This window comes from Oncorhynchus mykiss, chromosome 20 (assembly GCF_057628025.1).
Source record: "Oncorhynchus mykiss isolate SJ-2025 chromosome 20, ASM5762802v1, whole genome shotgun sequence".
Taxonomy (NCBI): Eukaryota; Metazoa; Chordata; class Actinopteri; order Salmoniformes; family Salmonidae; genus Oncorhynchus; species Oncorhynchus mykiss.
Window position 1 is genome coordinate 37878922 of NC_143041.1, and position 18525 is coordinate 37897446.

The window sequence follows — 18525 nt, forward strand, 5'->3', positions numbered from 1 at the left end:
TGGGTTGTAGCCTCAATTCTCAATGCTGTCAGACGCTATAATGACACCGATATAAAGATGAGTCCTCTATCAATCTCTATGTTTAGCAGCCAGGTGGATGGCCCATGTTAGAGGAGATACCAAAAACACAATGTAAGTTAAATGTGTTGTGCTAGTGAAGATATGAGCTGTGTAAATGCAATGTGTTGTTACCATTTACAACCTGCAGGGTTTATGGCAGCAGCCATGTCCTCTGAAGGACAATATCCATCATCTTCATCATCTTCAGACACATTGTCCCATTTTCTCGATCAAGGCAGACAGACACATTATTTGGATAAATATGTATGACCAGTTAGCAGGGTTCAGTCCATGACAGAATATTCTGATTCTCTTTGTCCACAGTTTGTAGAGTCCATTCATCCTACTGTTGACCAATAGGATAGAGACGTTGTACCCTTGATGAGCCAATCCTAAATTTCCACTGGGGAGGGTAGAAAGTGTGTGTGTGTGTTAGTCCAGTCTGAGAGCCTCTCTGTGCTGTTATGTTCTCCTAGATGTCCTCCTGTGTTGGGGAGAAGAGAGCTGCTAGTGATCCAGTCTCACTGGGCTCCACAATGTCCCTTTTCTCCAGCTTGGGCTTCTTAAAGAGAGACCGAAGATTTCTGATATGTACCTCCTTTTTAAATTGCTGGCCCAGATCTTTCTGTGGAGAGGAGAGATCAAATACAGTTACAATCTGTCTGGATTGAATGGTTGTTTTATTATATCTGAGTGTACAGGACCTATTTAATTAAACTTATATGAAAAATCCTACTAGCACTCTCCAATAAAGTATAACTTATATCCTATTAGTAATATCCACTTCAACAGTCACAATGGACACATTTCAGACGTTATTTTGTTTTTAAATAATTCTAGGTCTTCTCTGGAGAAAACATAAAAGTGGAATAACACCCCCATCTATTGGTGGGAGGTTGTATTACCCAGACAGTGCCAGTGATGAGGTTCTTGATCTGGTCCTTCCTCTTCTTCTCTCCCACCTTGTGGGCGGAGCTGGGCTCCAGCACTGAGAATTGGAGTGAGGGTTGCATTTAGTTCCATTAAAGTTTGGCTCCTAGCTCCAACACACTTCCTGGAGAATCTTGAAGACTGATGACATCGTTGACTAATCTTTCCTTATCTCATCTAGGCCCAGTGGCCGCCTGTAAATACTTCCTGGTTCAGTATACCTTTGGGGGAGCCCATTTCATACACATCACCGGTCTCACACACATACAACGTGCACACACACACCACCAGTCTCACACACACACACACACATACAACGTGCACACACACACACCACCAGTCTCACACACACACACCTACACCGTGCACACACACACCACCAGTCTCACACACACACACACACCACCAGTCACACACAGCACCGGTCCACAACTCTATATCTCAGCAGCAGAGAAGAATAAACAGTGAAAAAGTCATTATATTTATTCCTGCCTCCTGTTGAGTTCCCAGGACTAGACAGAGATGAGGAGGGAAGGAAAGCAGATTGTATGTTGAAAGACCTGGTTTGAATTGAGCATAATTATTATTATTAATGTTATTATTACCATTAGTCATATTATTATTGTTATTATAATTAATATGAGTAATATTATTGTTATTACTATTATTAATATTTTTAATGTTATTATTATTATAACTTGTAGTAATGTTATTATTGATAATATTATTATTACCTGAAATGGAATCTGAGAGTGGGATGGATTAAAATCAAACACACTCACCTGATGCTCACACAAGAACAGATGACAACACACATGTTCAAATGTACATATAAACAGCTACACAAATGTGCACATAAATCCACATGCTAACACACATGGTGCATTTAAGAAACACACACACTCCTATGTGTTGGGTAGAGAGCCAGAGAAGCAGTGATTGTAGCTGCAGAGCCATTTGTTGTGGACCTGTTTGGGCTGCAGGACAGAGGAGAGGACACAGTGATGGAGGTAGAGCTCAGAGATCCTCACTGTGGGGACAAGCTGCTCATTTCAGTAACAACACCTGTTTCCTCAATGAACACTGATCCTCATTAGAAACAAAGCAGAGCAGACCCCCAACCTTCAACCTTAAAACCAGTACTGTGTCACGTCTGTCCATCTGCCTGTCAGTCTGTCTGTCTGCCACAAAACACAGTTTAATGGGTTGATCGTGCTGTTAACTCTGTTGGTTAAATGTCCCTGTAAATTCCACCAGATCTCACCAGGTACAGTATGACAGGCAGGTAGCTAGAGGTCTAGTTGAGAGTGTGAGCATAACCAGATTCCACAGCATATGGAAGTGACAGCCGTGAGAGTCACAGGCCAGGAGAGAAGAGAGGGATGTAGAAGACAGAGAGTCGTAAGGATACAGAGAGTGATAGAGAGGATGTATGAAGAGACAAAGCTGTCCAATAGAGAGAGGAGCAATATGCAGAGAGAGAGAGAGAAGAGAGAGAAGAAAGAGAGAGAGAGAGAGAAGAAAGAGAGAGAGGGGGGGGGAATCAGATAGGAACCAGGCTGGAGTTTCTTCCCCTCTCTCTCCCTCTTTCCTTCAAATGCTGCTTTCATTGTCTCTCTTGGTGAGGGACGAGGTGAAGGTCTGTCGTGTGTGGAGGTTAAACACCATAACATTATTTACAGATCTCATTCTGTCTGGTCAGGCCTCAGGGCACTCAGTACTGATACGGAGAAGTAAAAATTCCCACACAATGACACTTCAACAGACCACACATACTATGTGAATCACACACTCTGACTCCTGTATTGACTTTAATATCTCATTCATCCCCATAGAGTCGATTGAGTCAATCTGCGCAGCATGTAAATAAAACACTGTCTCAACTCCTACCGAAGGTGGCTCTTCTTCCTGTTCGGGTGGCGCTCGGGGGTCGTCGTCACCGGCCTACTAGCTGCCACGATCTCTTTTTCCTTTTCTGTTGGTTTGGTCTGATTTGTTTCACCTGTTTCTTGTTTAGATGTTTAGTTTGGCTATTTAAGTCGGTAGGCCGCCTGCTGTTCATGTGTTTGGCTATTTAAGTTGGTAGGCCCACCTGCTCTTCGTGTGTTTGGCTATTTAAGTTGGTAGGCCCACCTGCTCTTCGTGTGTTTGGCTATTTAAGTTGGTAGGCCCGCCTGCTCTTCGTGTGTTTGGCTATTTAAGTTGGTAGGCCCTCCTGCTCTTCGGGTGTTTGGCTATTTAAGTTGGTAGGCCGCTTGCTCTTCGTGTGGGCTTGTAATTCCCACTTTGTATGTGTGGTAGTTCATTCTTGGTTTCGTTCCTATGTTGGGCATTTGTTTTATGACGCTCAGTTGGATTGTATTTACTATGTGGCCCTGTGCTTAATAAATTCACAACTTTCTGCCTCCTGCACCTGACTCCGCACCCACTACGCCTAAGATCGTCACAACCCCATAAAAATCTGTCAGTTTAAACTAGAGAGATCAGGGTTTTTCATTGGATGAATCTCAATCCACCGTATCCATATCCGTCCCCTGACGTCTGTAGCGTCCAAATGGTTTGATCTACAAACTATGGAAAGAGGAGACTCTCACAAACACGATGGTGGTCTCCATTTTGTCAGGGGACTCGTCTGAAGTCGGAACTGTGGATTTGTCAACTGTCTGAGCTGATGTGTGTTTTGACTGGAGAGTTGTATTGTGCTGAACGAGGTCCAGTCATTCCTTTCCATCATCAGCTCTTTGCCACTAGAGAGTCTATAGTGTTATCAGAGCTGTCTAGTAGCCAGGGCTGGATCTATACATCCATTAGCGATACAACACACATTACAGAGAGACAAGCTACTACAGAAGCAGAGAGAGGGAAGGACATGTATGAAAGTTGTAGCGTGTGTGTAGTGTGTTGTGTGTGTGTAGTGTTTGTATGTGTGCATTTACAACAATACCAAATATGTAAAGTCTCAATACTTGTTGACTTGCCTCAGGCCTTTACACACTAATGGTATAGTTTAAGTACGAGTGGTGTCTGTGAGTGGGACTATGAATGGACGACAGGCTGAAGACATCCTAACCATGGCAGGAGAAGGTGTGTGTAGCATGGTGTGATTTTAACACTTGGAGCTGAGCTGAGTTGAGGCTCATCACAGTTCAGAGGTCAGGGCTGATCTAAAGCCACAGTGACAAGTGCAACTGGGATACTGCAGTCAGTCTCAACACCTCCTTCAGATCACACACCCACACTGTCAACACACACACACGCCTTCCAGCCACCAATACACCCACATACACACTTCCCCAAAATCACCCCTGCAGTCCAGGATTGTCCAATAAACCTTGTTCAGACAGGCTGCCCCCCCAACCTCCTTCACTCCTTCCCTCCTTAGCTCTCCTCTCTTCCCCCTCTCCTCCTTTCCTCCTCTCCTCTTCAAGTCAATGTAAAGGCCTGTACTCTGCCCAGTAGCTGTCTACTCCAATTCTACACTAATATCAGCCTTAGTGGTACTTGTTCAATCACCTTGATGAATTCCCCTTTACAACGGTCCTGGAGTATGGAGAGTTTCTATTGTTAACTGACGTCTCCATGGAGACCAATAACCTTCTACATGACACACACACACACACACACACACACACACACACACACACACACACACACACACACACACACACACACACACACACACACACACACACACACACACACACACACAGAACTTGAAATGCTTGACTTCCTAAGAAAATAATCTACATGACACAGGCACAGACAGACAACTCACACGTCTAACCGCCAAAGAGGTAACCTCTACTTGATACATCAAACAGAAGTATTTAGAGATGAACAGAAATCCTTCCTATTTAGCCAGAGTGTTTGAGGCATGAAATCACATTCCAAATCCCAGGTAGAACAACTAGTATACCTGACCTACAGATGCATTAACTAAGTGGAACACACAAAACCCCCTTCAGTTGAACTCCACTCTCAGTGTGAACGGCCACTCATGTAAAAGACAACCATTAAATCACCACGAATGTGTGAAGAAACAATCAGTCCTGAAACACACTTCTGGTACAAAATGTGTTCCTCGAAATGAAATATGGAATGTATGAAATATACAGTCAGTTCTGACACAAGTTTCTCTCCTCTGCTCTCCTCCATTCCCACACATTTTATTCATCTGAGCTATTCTAAAAGCTGAGATAAAACAATCTTTCTCCTCTCCTCTCCTCTCTTCCTCTCCTCTCTTCCTCTCCACTCCTCTCCTCTCCTCCTCTCCTCCACGTCTCTCCTCCTCCACTCCTCTCCTCTCCTCCACTTCTCTCCTCTCCTCTCCTCTCCTCTGAGGGTCAGTAAGAGTGAGGGAGGGCCAGTGCGGGTGAGGGGAAGAGAGTGAGGGAGAGACAGAGGGAGAGAGAGAGAGGGGGGGGGAGAAACAGAAAGAAACAGAGAGAGAGAGAGGATCTAGTATGCTAAATTACCATCAGAATGTAGGCTAACATTTCTTTACACCTAGTCTAGAGGGAGGAATGATTTATTGATAATTTTGCAATCAAGAAGATGCAAGTATGCAGTGAAATTCAGCTTGAATATAGAAATTCAAAACCACCACATCAACTAGACATTTACTGATAGAATCATCTCACAGTAAAATGTATTCATATTAGACAGGACATACACTCATAAGATCAACTGTTCATTGTATTCATTGTATTAACCTGAACTTAACCACTTGAGCATTTCATGAATTTCATTAATGCTCTAGTCCACATTTTACTGTCAGAATGTATAGACACACACACAGTGCCGGTGGTAGGTATGTAAATTATGGACATGTGAACAGCATGCATCTGCTCCTGTTCTTTCCAGTCACAACTATTTATACCTGACTGGAATGTCACTACACACACACACACACACACACACACACACACACACACACACACACACACACACACACACACACACACACACACACACACACACACACACACACACACACACACACACACACACACACGCACACACACACACGCACACACACACACACACACACGGTATAACACACACACGGTATAACACAGAAGTAGACACTCACATTCTCTCTGTGTTGCGAGGTATATTCCGGGGCATGGTTTTGATGCCCAGCCCATGGCAGTCAACTGTGGTGCCAGTGCAGGTGCACAGGGCAGGGCATGTGCTGGCATAGCCTGTCACCAGGGCACAGAGAACCAGCACACACACCAGGTACCCAGGTAACCTCCCCATGCCTGCCCCAGAACAAGCTCCTCTCCCGGGCATGATCTCCATCTCTGCAGCCTCCTGCTTCTCAAATCCTGGCTCCAAAAAAGCCTTATTTTCTCTTTCCTTCTCCCACTTTCTCCTTCTCTCTTCAAAAAGTTCTACTACACAGTGAGGTTTTCTACAATCAGTGTGTAGCCTCTTGTAGTATGGGAAAGAAATCTAACTGTTTCAACATAAAATGGGACTACAAATAAGTCCTCAGTTGGTGAGCAAAGAAGGTTAGAGGATTTAAATGTGCTGCAGTCTCATATTTCTTCTCCTGTTGGTGTTTTCTGAAAGGCTTGATTATCTTCTCTTGTTCTGTCCTTGCAAAGGGAACTATCCTCCTCTCTCTTCTCTTTGTGGAGTTGTTCTGTTCTGCACTTGTTGGCTCACGTCTCTCTCTGTCCTGCTCTACTCTGCTTGTCTGATGATGGGGGAATGGGGAAAGAACAGAATGAAAAAGTCTCTCTCTCTCCTACACACACAGCAGTCATCCATCACTAGGATCTACTAATAGCAGACCCCTGACTCCACCCCTCCCCCACATATCCTCCCTCCCTCCTCACATAACACCTCCCTTCAGAACCCTGCCTGAACTCTCTCATTCTCTCTCTCTCACACACTATCTCTCATTCGGTCTCATTCTGTCTTCTAGTCTCTCAATTTCTCTTTTATTCTCACAACTCTCTCTCTCTGTACTTTATTCTGTTTCATTCTCTCCCTCCTGTCTATTCTCGCTCTCTGTTCTTTATTCTGTTTCATTCTCTCCCTCCTGTCTATTCTCTCTCTCTGTCCTTTACTCTGATTCATTCTCTCCCTCCGGTCTATTCTCTCTCTCCCAGACTTGCCTCCATGCAGCGCCTACAGAGCAGAGAGCATTAACCTCAACTTCTGTCCCCAGCATCACAAAGGAACAAAGGATTATGTGTGTGTGTGTGTGTGTGTGTTTGTGTGTGTGTGTGTGTGTGTGTGTGTGTGTGTGTGTGTGTGTGTGTGTGTGTGTGTGTGTGTGTGTGTGTGTGTGTGTGTGTGTGTGTGTGTGTGTGTGTGTGTAAATACATAATTTAAATTTCTGACATCACCTGACAGGGACTTGGACATTAGTGGATTGTTGAAGTCCTTAGTGGTGGCTAAGAGGAGGTTAGTCTCCATCTTCTCTCCACACAATTAAATGAACACTTCTGGTTTAAATCCAGCACCGGCTTGGCTCAATTTAGCCTGGCTCTGCACAGCTCACTGTGTCTAACCCTCCACTTCATCTCTTCCTGCTCTGTGGTGAAACCATCCCAATACCAACACTACAACAGAACCTGAAGGTCCCTGGAACCCTAATCTCTGTCTGACAGAGAGAGGGGGGAGAAAAGGAGAGAGAAATAGATGGAGGGGGTTGAGAGAGGGGTACTGTGCAAAAGAAGAGAGAAGGAGTGTGTGCTCTGTTCTTCCCAGTCCTTGCCATGATGCTTGGTTGAATGGGTCTAATCTAGCATGTCTACATTTAACAAACTGTGTCTGGAGAACCCATTCTAAATAAAAACCCTGAGTTACATTCAAATCTAATCTATATTGTCACGTTCGTTGAACACAACAGGTGTAGTAGACCTTACTGTGAAATGGTTACTGACAAGCATTTAACCAACAATGCAGTTTTGAGAAAATACCTAATAAAGTAAGAGAGAAGAATAAGAAATAATCAACGAGCAGCAGTCAATAACAATAGTGGGACTTTATACAGGGGGTACCTGTACAGAGTCAATGTGTCAGTGTGCGGGGGGCACCGGTGTCGAGGTAATTCAGGTAATATGTACATGTAGGTAGAGTTATTTAAGTGACTATGCATTGATAATAACAGAGAGTAGCAGCAGCTTAGAAGAGGTGGGGGGCAACACCTGTGTTTGACGTGGTAACTATGTACAGTAGTGAACATTGGTATGTCCAGCACGGTCCCTGCTGTCCTGTTGTGCATTTACAGGACCTGAGAGAGAGAGAGAGAGAGAACCTGCAATACTTACAATACACAATACAACACAGATGTCCACAATGTATACTTACCATACCAAACATGTAACGACTCAGACACCATAATGACTCACGCGTTTAATGACTCTGGTTTCAGGTCATCTTTACAGAAGGCTGATCTTTTGTATCTCAAGTCCTCCATCTGGTGGTTAACAATTCAACTGCACTCAGTCACTACAGACCAGACACCAGTTCCAGCATGCAGTTTAGCAGACAACTAAATTCACTAAATACCTGTAAATAAATGAAACTCTCAAACATGTACATTAAATATTAAATATTACCAGATGATCAGTATTTCACACAACCAATAACAACAACATGAAATAAAGAGGTTTCTTTGATGATCTTTTAATGTCAGTTTGTTTCACATCTTCACATCAGCACCAATAATGACAGACGTTGTGTTATACCTGGTGTCATCCCAGACCCAGTAGCCTGTAGAACATTCACTGATAACAGTTTAACACAGAGCTCTGTAGCTCAATAGTCAGATCAATATCATGTCCTTGTTTCATGTTGTAATGCTGCAGACACTGTCAGGGACATAGACAGGTAAACGTTGACACTAGAAAAGGACATTCTGACAAGGATTCAAGTTATTCACAATTACACTAAAGTCAGTAGTTAATATTAGAAGATATGGTTGATCTAGTCAGGATTCAGAGGTCAATATATTTGAATGTTAAAATATGTAGAAACAGAGTACCAATGCAGATGAGCCTATACATGTAACACAACTTTAGAAGAAATGACATCGATATTGTAACACAGATTGCATTAAAAGACAATTGTAACATTATCAAAACTAAGAACATAAAAATGAATAATACATAAAATATTGAATAAAACATGAGTCGATGCAAATAACAGAATAAAACAATGTGATCACTAAGACACATAGTAGTTGTACTCTGATGAAGTAAAACACAAAGAAAAGTCTTCAAGTGTAAAACGTAGTTTAATTAGAGAGAAAATCAGTGTTGTAAATAAAGACTTTGTCTACAGAAACAAAATCCTAATAAACAGTGAGTTCACCAGTAGTAATAACACTATACCTTCAGATACTCCTAGACCTTGGACCTCTCACTCACATCTAGGGCCCAGAGGTTTTCCTTAACCCAGCCACATTTAGGGTCCAGAGGTTTTCCTTAACATGTGAACCAACCACATCTAGGGCCCAGAGGTTTTTCTTAACTGGTGAACCAACCACATCTAGGGCCCAGAGGTTTTCCTTAACATGTGAACCAACCACATCTAGGGCCCAGAGGTTTTCCTTAACATGTGAACCAACCACATCTAGGGCCCAGAGGTTTTCCTTAACATGTGACCCAACCACACCTTGGGCCCAGAGGTTTTCCTTAAGATGGGACCTGACCAGGAACCACCCTAGTCATAGCCCTAAATGTATTACATTTAGAATTGTTCTACAAACACAATTAGTTGCTCCACATTAACAAACATTAACTCAGCATTGCAATGAAAAATATAATATGTACAGAGGGATCTGTTTGCAGAACAAGAGTTTTATTAACAAAAAGTAAACATATGAGTTTGCATTACAGAACAATTATTTTGTAGTTTTACACATCATTTCATGCAATTCTACACAACATAATCAATTGGGGCTCCCTGGAGGTCAGGGCCCCTGGGCACGTACCCTGCATGCAAGGTTAGTAATTCGGTCATGATGAATAGTTTAGATAGCTGGCTAGATTAACTAGACTAATTAACCAATACAGCATGTTTAACTGACATGTGCTGATACCTCTGATTGGCAGATCTGTACACCAGTGCTTTTGGCATCACCAGCTGATCCAATAGAGAAGTACGGGTAGAGAGTCTCAGTGAATGTGTCTTTATGAGTGTAGATGAGTGTCATGTCTTTGGAGTCGTAGAAGGACACCTCCCCCTGGTCGTAGTCCAGCTGAACTCTGATCCTCTGGGGTTTCTTCTTCAGGAGGACGGTCTCTCCCTTTCCATTAATATACTTACCACTCCTCTGCAGTATAGCCCAGAATCCATACTTTGGTGATATATAAACATCCCCCTTCCTGTCAACTGACTCTTTAGCCACGCCCAGGTTCCAGTCAGGATGATCCCCCACCTCCACCTCCCAGCTGTGTTTACCTGAGCTGAACCCCTTAGAGCCCAGAATAGTTGCATACTTCATGAATCTCTCTGGGTTGTCAGGGAGCTGCTGCTTTGGGCCAGTTTGACTCACACTGGTCAGATCATCAGACAGACAGAGCCAGGAGGATGCAGTGTTGGGGTCCAGAATCACAGGAGCTTCAGAACAAAGAGATATTCCACACATTATACCATGTAGTCTCTTTTCATATACACTAACAATACTACTTCAAATAGAGTACTTAATTAAATCTATCTTACATTATTCTAGATCATGTCCTCTCCTATCCAGTACTCACTGTGTTTGATGATCTCCTTCATCTTCTCCCAGACTCTGAACTTCAGGTTTCCCAGGTGTTTGGCCACGTCTATCAGCCCCCCTGACACCAGCTGTGGATCTGGCATTGTGCACTGGGCTCTGGAATAACATTCAGGAGTCAGAACGTATGTGGGGTTGGGTTCACAACCACAGAGAAGAGAGACGAGTAGCAGATCACTTACCTTACCTTCATGGTCTTGAAGTTCTGTAAAGTAGAGTATATAGTCATCAATATCATTGATTCATCAATACATCTTTGAGTTAATTTATAATGTATGTCTGAGAGAGAGCCGTCCTTACCTGCAGGAATGAGATGTCTTCATCTTTCAGCTCCTCCTCTATGGCTCTGATTGTGTCTGAAAGTGATGATATCTCTCTGTAGATCTGCTCAATCTTCTCCTTCATCTTCTGACTCTTCTGCTTCTCTTCCTCTTTCAGAGCAGCTATCCTGGCCTCCTCTTCCTCTCGTAGAAACTGGTGAAGTTTCTCAAACTCCTCCTTAATCTGCTTCTCTGTGTGCTGGGCCTGGCTCTGGAGACAGTGAGAAGAATATATCATTCTACAATTCTTATCAGAATTAAATCCTACATGTAGGCTACAATTGAAACAATACATGCTGTACTATTGTAACTTTACATAATTTATACGAACCTTAATGTGCACTGCTGTTTGATCACAGGTTTGTTTAACTTTATTAAAGACCTTCAGCTTCTCCTGTAAGGGCTTCAGGTCAGTCTGGAGTTCCTCCTGGAATGAGACAGAACCTCACTGAGGGGACAACCTCTGGACTCACTTTATAGGAGAGAACGTGTCTTCACAGCAACTTAACGTTTTTATGTCATGAATCGTGTTCTGGAGGCAGCTCTACGGAGTGGTCACTAGCTGGCACAGCCACAACGTCATAAAATCTGATTTTAAACCTAACCCTAACCTTAACCACACTGCTAACTATAATGTCTAACCTTAACCACACTGATTACTCTAATGTCTAACCTTAACCACACTGCTAACTATAATGTCTAACCTTAACCACACTGATTACTCTAATGTCTAACCTTAACCTCAAACTAAGACCAAAAAGCAAATGTTTATTTTAATACATTTTTAAAACATAGCCAATTTTGCCATTGCAGCTGGCTCATCTAGTGGAAATCACTCAGTTCTGCCTCCAGGGAAAGATTCATCTTTCATTGATGACAATGAAAGTAAACCTGTAACAGTATATCTCTACCACTGTAGAGACATTTGTTTTAAGTTTCACGGTCAGAGATACACTATACGTTTTCACTCAGGATCTCACACTTCAATTTCATACCAAACAGTGATTTATTATGTATCAGAATCTGAAATTCACAATTATTCAGTCAACACAATGTGTAGAACATCTATTATCTAAATGAGTCAGACTCATTAATAAAACATTGATAACTTCATGTTCCATAGTTTGAGTATTGCTGTATCACATATTTTCTATCAGAATCTTCCTCCTACCTTGTGATCCTGTACAGCCTCATCTACAGGGATGCAGTCATGATTTTTATGTTTCCTTGAGACCTGACACACCAAACAGATGGGCTCTTTATCCTCCAGACAGAACAGACTGAGTTTCTCACTGTGTAGACTGCAGAGCACCTTGGACCCTGTGGTTGGATCTGTCTGTCTCCTTTCCCGTAAGGCCTCACACAGGTTCAATAGAGAAAGGTTTATAAGGGGATGATCCTTAGACGATCGTCTCCTGCAAACTGGACATTCCCGAGATTCCTCGTCTTTCCAGCATTCCTTTAGACAGGCTTGGCAGAAGCTGTGGCTGCATGGCAAAATGACAGGATCCTTAAAGATGTCAAGGCACACCGTACAGGAGAAATCCTCCTCTGGGAGAGATGAACTAGAAGCCATTTTCTCACACGGTGTCACTCCCTGTTCTGGTATGAGATCTGAAAGTTAATTTCACTTTCACTTTTAAAACGTCCTCTCTTAAACGGACACGTTATTCAAAGCAAGTGAAGATGCATGTAAAGTTCACCGTCTTGATGATATTACCTTGTATTGGTTGGTTTAGCACCCTGATATTTCAGAACAATCTAAATAAAATCCCAGTGTTGTTGTGTGTCAGACAGACATGAGTCCTGGAGAGTTATTAAAGTTACAGCACTGAGATGAACTTTAGTCATCATGGACTCGGGGGTGGAGTTTCAAGTCTCTGGTCCTGTTTAAATATTTAACATCCAACATTTAAAATATGTTTTATTTCTCTAACTATAAATATTATTTTTTACCCCCACAACACGGCTAGAACATTTTCAAAATAATACTTATATTTGTAGACCATTGCATAACACAGCAAATGGTCAAATCAACCATTTAAATTGACTTTCTAGTCTACTTTTGTCTAAAAACAGCTAAATAGAAAAAGCACTACAATTTTAAATACTTTGTCCCCTGATTGAGGCTTGTAGATATTTTCCAAGTGGAAACAATGTCACCTTCAAAACAGATTTATAAAATATGAGCCACAAGTCAGTTTTTAACAATAATGTCTGACAAGACTTGTTGCAGCCAACTATCCCTTTAACATAAGAGGAATGTAGTGCTGGTTTCTCATCAGTTCATAGCTGGGAGAACTAGAACAAACAAACATAAATTCACATTAATGACAGTTCTACTTCATCCATCAACAGAGTAATGATTCTGTACAAAACCTTGACTTGATGACAGCTCTCCTTATACAGATACTCTGAAGTCTCCCACCTCAGAAATGCTCACTGGATTCCATTCAGATTCTTCTGGCACAAAATTGCTGCTGTTGTTTAGCACCGTAGACATAGATAGAGGACTCATCATGGGTATCACCCCTTGGGCATTGCCATCATCCACCATTTTAAAATAGGAATCCCCACCCAGTTGACTACTTGACCCTGGGTTGTAGCCTCAATTCTCAATGCTGTCAGACGCTATAATGACACCGATATAAAGATGAGTCCTCTATCAATCTCTATGTTTAGCAGCCAGGTGGATGGCCCATGTTAGAGGAGATACCAAAAACACAATGTAAGTTAAATGTGTTGTGCTAGTGAAGATATGAGCTGTGTAAATGCAATGTGTTGTTACCATTTACAACCTGCAGGGTTTATGGCAGCAGCCATGTCCTCTGAAGGACAATATCCATCATCTTCATCATCTTCAGACACATTGTCCCATTTTCTCGATCAAGGCAGACAGACACATTATTTGGATAAATATGTATGACCAGTTAGCAGGGTTCAGTCCATGACAGAATATTCTGATTCTCTTTGTCCACAGTTTGTAGAGTCCATTCATCCTACTGTTGACCAATAGGATAGAGACGTTGTACCCTTGATGAGCCAATCCTAAATTTCCACTGGGGAGGGTAGAAAGTGTGTGTGTGTGTTAGTCCAGTCTGAGAGCCTCTCTGTGCTGTTATGTTCTCCTAGATGTCCTCCTGTGTTGGGGAGAAGAGAGCTGCTAGTGATCCAGTCTCACTGGGCTCCACAATGTCCCTTTTCTCCAGCTTGGGCTTCTTAAAGAGAGACCGAAGATTTCTGATATGTACCTCCTTTTTAAATTGCTGGCCCAGATCTTTCTGTGGAGAGGAGAGATCAAATACAGTTACAATCTGTCTGGATTGAATGGTTGTTTTATTATATCTGAGTGTACAGGACCTATTTAATTAAACTTATATGAAAAATCCTACTAGCACTCTCCAATAAAGTATAACTTATATCCTATTAGTAATATCCACTTCAACAGTCACAATGGACACATTTCAGACGTTATTTTGTTTTTAAATAATTCTAGGTCTTCTCTGGAGAAAACATAAAAGTGGAATAACACCCCCATCTATTGGTGGGAGGTTGTATTACCCAGACAGTGCCAGTGATGAGGTTCTTGATCTGGTCCTTCCTCTTCTTCTCTCCCACCTTGTGGGCGGAGCTGGGCTCCAGCACTGAGAATTGGAGTGAGGGTTGCATTTAGTTCCATTAAAGTTTGGCTCCTAGCTCCAACACACTTCCTGGAGAATCTTGAAGACTGATGACATCGTTGACTAATCTTTCCTTATCTCATCTAGGCCCAGTGGCCGCCTGTAAATACTTCCTGGTTCAGTATACCTTTGGGGGAGCCCATTTCATACACATCACCGGTCTCACACACATACAACGTGCACACACACACCACCAGTCTCACACACACACACACACATACAACGTGCACACACACACACCACCAGTCTCACACACACACACCTACACCGTGCACACACACACCACCAGTCTCACACACACACACACACCACCAGTCACACACAGCACCGGTCCACAACTCTATATCTCAGCAGCAGAGAAGAATAAACAGTGAAAAAGTCATTATATTTATTCCTGCCTCCTGTTGAGTTCCCAGGACTAGACAGAGATGAGGAGGGAAGGAAAGCAGATTGTATGTTGAAAGACCTGGTTTGAATTGAGCATAATTATTATTATTAATGTTATTATTACCATTAGTCATATTATTATTGTTATTATAATTAATATGAGTAATATTATTGTTATTACTATTATTAATATTTTTAATGTTATTATTATTATAACTTGTAGTAATGTTATTATTGATAATATTATTATTACCTGAAATGGAATCTGAGAGTGGGATGGATTAAAATCAAACACACTCACCTGATGCTCACACAAGAACAGATGACAACACACATGTTCAAATGTACATATAAACAGCTACACAAATGTGCACATAAATCCACATGCTAACACACATGGTGCATTTAAGAAACACACACACTCCTATGTGTTGGGTAGAGAGCCAGAGAAGCAGTGATTGTAGCTGCAGAGCCATTTGTTGTGGACCTGTTTGGGCTGCAGGACAGAGGAGAGGACACAGTGATGGAGGTAGAGCTCAGAGATCCTCACTGTGGGGACAAGCTGCTCATTTCAGTAACAACACCTGTTTCCTCAATGAACACTGATCCTCATTAGAAACAAAGCAGAGCAGACCCCCAACCTTCAACCTTAAAACCAGTACCGTGTCACGTCTGTCCATCTGCCTGTCAGTCTGTCTGTCTGTCACAAAACACAGTTTAATGGGTTGATCATGCTGTTATTCTGTTGGTTAAATGTCCCTGTAAATTCCACCAGGTCTCACCAGGTCTCACCAGGTACAGTATGACAGGCAGGTAGCTAGAGGTCTCGTTGAGAGTGTGAGCATAACCAGATTCCACAGCATATGGAAGTGACAGCCGTGAGAGTCACAGGCCAGGAGAGAAGAGAGGGATGTAGAGGACAGAGAGTCGTAGGGATACAGAGAGTGATAGAGAGGATGTATGAAGAGACAAAGCTGTCCCATAGAGAGAGGAGCAATATGCAGAGAGAGAGAGAGAAGAGAGAGAAGAAAAAGAGAGAGAGAGAAGAAAGAGAGCGAGAGGGGGGGGGGGGGAGAATCACATAGGAACCAGGCTGGAGTTTCTTCCCCTCTCTCTCCCTCTTTCCTTCAAATGCTGCTTTCATTGTCTCTTGGTGAGGGACGTTATGTACAGTTCTCATTCTGTCTGGTCAGGCCTCAGGGCACTCAGTACTGGTAAGGAGAAGTAAAAATTCCCACACAATGACACTTCAACAGACCACACATACTATGTGAATCACACACTCTGACTCCTGTATTGACTTTAATATCTCATTCATCCCCATAGAGTCGATTGAGTCAATCTACGCAGCATGTAAATAAAACCCTGTCACAACTCCTACCGAAGGTGGCTCCTCTTCCTGTTCGGGTGGCGCTCGGGGGTCGTCGTCACCGGCCTACTAGCTGCCACGATCTCTTTTTCCTTTTCTGTTGGTTTGGTCTGATTTGTTTCACCTGTTTCTTGTTTAGAAGTTTAGTTTGGCTATTTAAGTTGGTAGGCCGCCTGCTCTTCGTGTGTTTGGCTATTTAAGTTGGTAGGCCGCCTGCTCTTAGTGTGTTTGGCTATTGAAGTTGGTAGGACCTCCTGCTCTTCGTGTGTTTGGCTATTTAAGTTTGTAGGCCGCCTGCTCTTCGTGTGTTTGGCTATTTAAGTTGGTAGGCCGCCTGCTCTTTGTGTGTTTGGCTATTTAAGTTGGTAGGCCGCCTGCTCTTCGTGTGTTTGGCTATTTAAGTTGGTAGGCCGCCTGCTCTTTGTGTGTTTGGCTATTTAAGTTGGTAGGACCTCCTGCTCTTCGTGTGTTTGGCTATTTAAGTTTGTAGGCCGCCTGCTCTTCGTGTGTTTGGCTATTTAAGTTGGTAGGCCGCCTGCTCTTCGTGTGTTTGGCTATTTAAGTTGGTAGGCCGCCTGCTCTTTGTGTGTTTGGCTATTTAAGTTGGTAGGCCGCCTGCTCTTCATGTGTTTGGCTATTTAAGTTGGTAGGACCTCCTGCTCTTCGTGTGTTTGGCTATTTAAGTTGGTAGGACCTCCTGCTCTTCGTGTGTTTGGCTATTTAAGTTGGTAGGCCGCCTGCTCTTAGTGTGTTTGGCTATTGAAGTTGGTAGGACCTCCTGCTCTTAGTGTGTTTGGCTATTGAAGTTGGTAGGACCTCCTGCTCTTCGTGTGTTTGGCTATTTAAGTCGGTAGGCCGCCTGCTCTTCGTGTGTTTGGCTATTTAAGTTGGTAGGCCGCCTGCTCTTCGTGTGTTTGGCTATTTAAGTTGGTAGGCCCACCTGCTCTTCGTGTGTTTGGCTATTTAAGTTGGTAGGCCGCCTGCTCTTCGTGTGGGCTTGCAATTCCCACTTTGTATGTGTGGCAGTGCATTCTTGGTTTCGTTCCTATGTTGGGCATTTGTTTTATGATGCTCGGTTGGATTGTATTTACTATGTGGCCCTGTGCTTAATAAACTCAGAACTTTCTGCCTCCTGCACCTGACTTCGCACCCACTACGCCTAAGATCGTCACAACCCCGTAAAAATCTGTCAGTTTAAACTTGAGATATCAGGGGTTTTCATTGGATGAATCTCAATCCACCGTATCCGTGGACGTCGCACTACGGTCTCCTGACGTCTGTAGTGTCCAAATGGTTTGATCTACAAACTATGGAAAGAGGAGACTCTCACAAACACCATGGTGGTTTGTCAGGGGACTCATTATGTCAGGGGACTCGTCTGAAGTCGGAACTGTGGATTTGTCAACTGTCTGAGCTGATGTGTGTTTTGACTGGAGAGTTGTATTGTGCTGTAGAGAGGCTGAAAGAGGTCCAGTCATTCCTATCCATCATCAGCTCTTTGCCACTAGAGAGTCTATAGTGTTATCAGAGCTGTCTAGCAACCAGGGCTGGATCTATACATCCATTAGAGATACAACACACATTACAGAGAGACAAGCTACTACAGAAAACTGTAAACCATTGACTACCAAATAATAACAAGACAAGCTACTACAGAAGCAGAGAGGGAAGGACATGTATGAAACTTGTGTAGTGTACTGTAGTGTAGTGTGTGTGTAGTGTGTGTTTGTGTAGCGTGTGTTTGTGTAGCGTGTGTTTGTGTAGTGTGTGTGTGAGTGTGTTATAGTGTGTAGCGTGTGTGATTAGTGTGTTGTAGTGTGTAGTGTGGTGTAGCGTGTGTTTGTGTAGTGTGTAGCGTGTGTTTGTGTAGTGTGTAGCGTGTGTGTGTGTGTGTAGTGTGTGTGTAGTGTGTGTAGTGTGTAGCGTGTGTTTGTGTAGTGTGTGTAGTGTGTGCATTTACAACAATAACAAATATGTAAAGTCTCAATACTTGTTGACTTGCCTCAGGCCTTTACACACCAATGGTATAGTTTA

General features: G+C 42.9%; 3 protein-coding genes across 3 annotated transcripts in view; all 3 read right to left on the reverse strand.

Annotated features, from left to right (window-relative positions):
* Positions 1–192: 192 nt before the first annotated feature.
* Positions 193–6802, reverse strand: LOC149974588 (exportin-5-like). The gene is made up of 3 exons (XM_090213017.1): positions 6083–6802; positions 966–1048; positions 193–685 (listed from the first exon to the last, which is right to left on the reverse strand). Exons 1-3 carry the CDS (start codon positions 6189–6191, stop codon positions 533–535), a joined length of 345 nt encoding a protein of 114 aa, XP_090069143.1. The 5' UTR covers positions 6192–6802; the 3' UTR covers positions 193–532.
* Positions 6803–8621: 1819 nt separating this feature from the next.
* Positions 8622–12900, reverse strand: LOC118942062 (E3 ubiquitin-protein ligase TRIM35-like). The gene is made up of 7 exons (XM_090213014.1): positions 12776–12900; positions 12227–12657; positions 11387–11482; positions 11036–11266; positions 10918–10940; positions 10716–10834; positions 8622–10575 (listed from the first exon to the last, which is right to left on the reverse strand). The coding sequence occupies exons 2-7, from the start codon at positions 12629–12631 to the stop codon at positions 10034–10036; spliced, it is 1416 nt and encodes a 471-aa protein (XP_090069140.1). The 5' UTR covers positions 12632–12657; positions 12776–12900; the 3' UTR covers positions 8622–10033.
* A 1275-nt stretch (positions 12901–14175) lies between these two features.
* Positions 14176–18525, reverse strand: part of LOC149974589 (exportin-5-like) — a 6816-nt gene continuing 2466 nt past the window's right edge. Inside the window, exons 2-3 of the mRNA XM_090213015.1 lie at positions 14617–14699; positions 14176–14336 (exon numbers count right to left, since the gene is read on the reverse strand). Coding sequence (XP_090069141.1) covers positions 14184–14336; positions 14617–14699 — 236 coding nt within the window. The 3' untranslated portion in view covers positions 14176–14183. The remainder of the gene's footprint in view (positions 14337–14616; positions 14700–18525) is intronic.